General features: G+C 35.5%; 1 protein-coding gene across 1 annotated transcript in view; it reads left to right on the forward strand.

Moving 5' to 3' along the window:
- Positions 1-933: 933 nt before the first annotated feature.
- The window catches only part of LOC106877073 (sodium/potassium/calcium exchanger 1-like), a 26,103-nt gene continuing 25,869 nt past the window's right edge, over positions 934-1,167 (forward strand). Inside the window, exon 1 of the mRNA XM_052968009.1 lies at positions 934-951. Within this exon, the coding sequence (XP_052823969.1) occupies positions 934-951 (18 nt within the window). The remainder of the gene's footprint in view (positions 952-1,167) is intronic.

Consider the following 1,167-nt stretch of genomic DNA (forward strand, 5'->3'; position numbering starts at 1 on the left):
CGGAAACTGAAAGAAGCCCGTCGTATATATGTATATATATATATATATATATATATATATATATATATATATATATATATATATATATATATATATATATATATATATGTGCGTGTGTTTGTGTGTTTGTATGTCTGTGTTTGTCCCCCTAGCATTGCTTGACAACCAATGCTGGTGTGTTTCTGTCCCCGTAACTTAGCGGTTCGGCAAAAGAGACCGATAGAATAAGTACTAGGCTTACGGAGAATAAGTCCTGGGGTCGATTTGCTCGACTAAAGGCGGTGCTCCAGCATGGCCGCAGTCAAATGACTGAAACAAATAAAAGAGTAAAAGAGTAAAAGAGAAAAAGAGATACATATATGAAGAATGCAAAGGCATGTGGGAAGAAAACCAGAAGGTGGAGAAAGAGGAGAAGGAGAAGAAGGAGAAGAAAAAGAGGAAGAAGGGGCAGGAGGAGAAGAATGAGAAGAAACAACAGCAAGAGGAAAGAAGAAGGAACGTGAAGAAGAAGAGGAAGAAGAAGAAGAAGAAGAAACACAACAACAAGAGGGAAGAAGAAGAAGAAGAAGAAACACAACAAGAGGAAAGAAGAAGGAGAAGAAGAAGAAGGAGAAGAAGAAGAAGAAGAAGAAGGAGATGAAGAAGAAAGCGAAGAAGAAGAAGAAGGAGATGAAGAAGAAGGCGAAGAAGAAGAAGAAGAAGAAGGGGAAGAAGAAGAAAAAGAAGAAGAAGGAGAAGGAGAAGAAGAAGGAGAAGGCGAAGAAGAAAAAGGAGAAGGCGAAGAAGAAGAAGAAGAAGGCGAAGAAGAAGAAGGAGAAGAAGAAGAGGAAAAAGTACATGAAATCAAGAATACATATATAGATAAAATTAAAAATAAACTTAATAGGAACTGGGAAAAGCGGGGCGAAGAGTTACGTCATCAAGAATGAGGATATGGAATATTTTGGAGTGGTCAGTATGTGTCAAAATTTGATTTGTGCTTCTTGATTTGAGGTCACCTATTCAGTTCTCGCGCGCACACACACAGAGATATATATATGAGGACATATACACATACACATACTAATATACTATGTATATACATACACATGTATATATATACACATGTATATATATACACATGTATGTATATATATATATATATATATATATATATATATATATATA

Source organism: Octopus bimaculoides, chromosome 5 (assembly GCF_001194135.2).
Source record: "Octopus bimaculoides isolate UCB-OBI-ISO-001 chromosome 5, ASM119413v2, whole genome shotgun sequence".
NCBI classification, from domain to species: domain Eukaryota; kingdom Metazoa; phylum Mollusca; class Cephalopoda; order Octopoda; family Octopodidae; genus Octopus; species Octopus bimaculoides.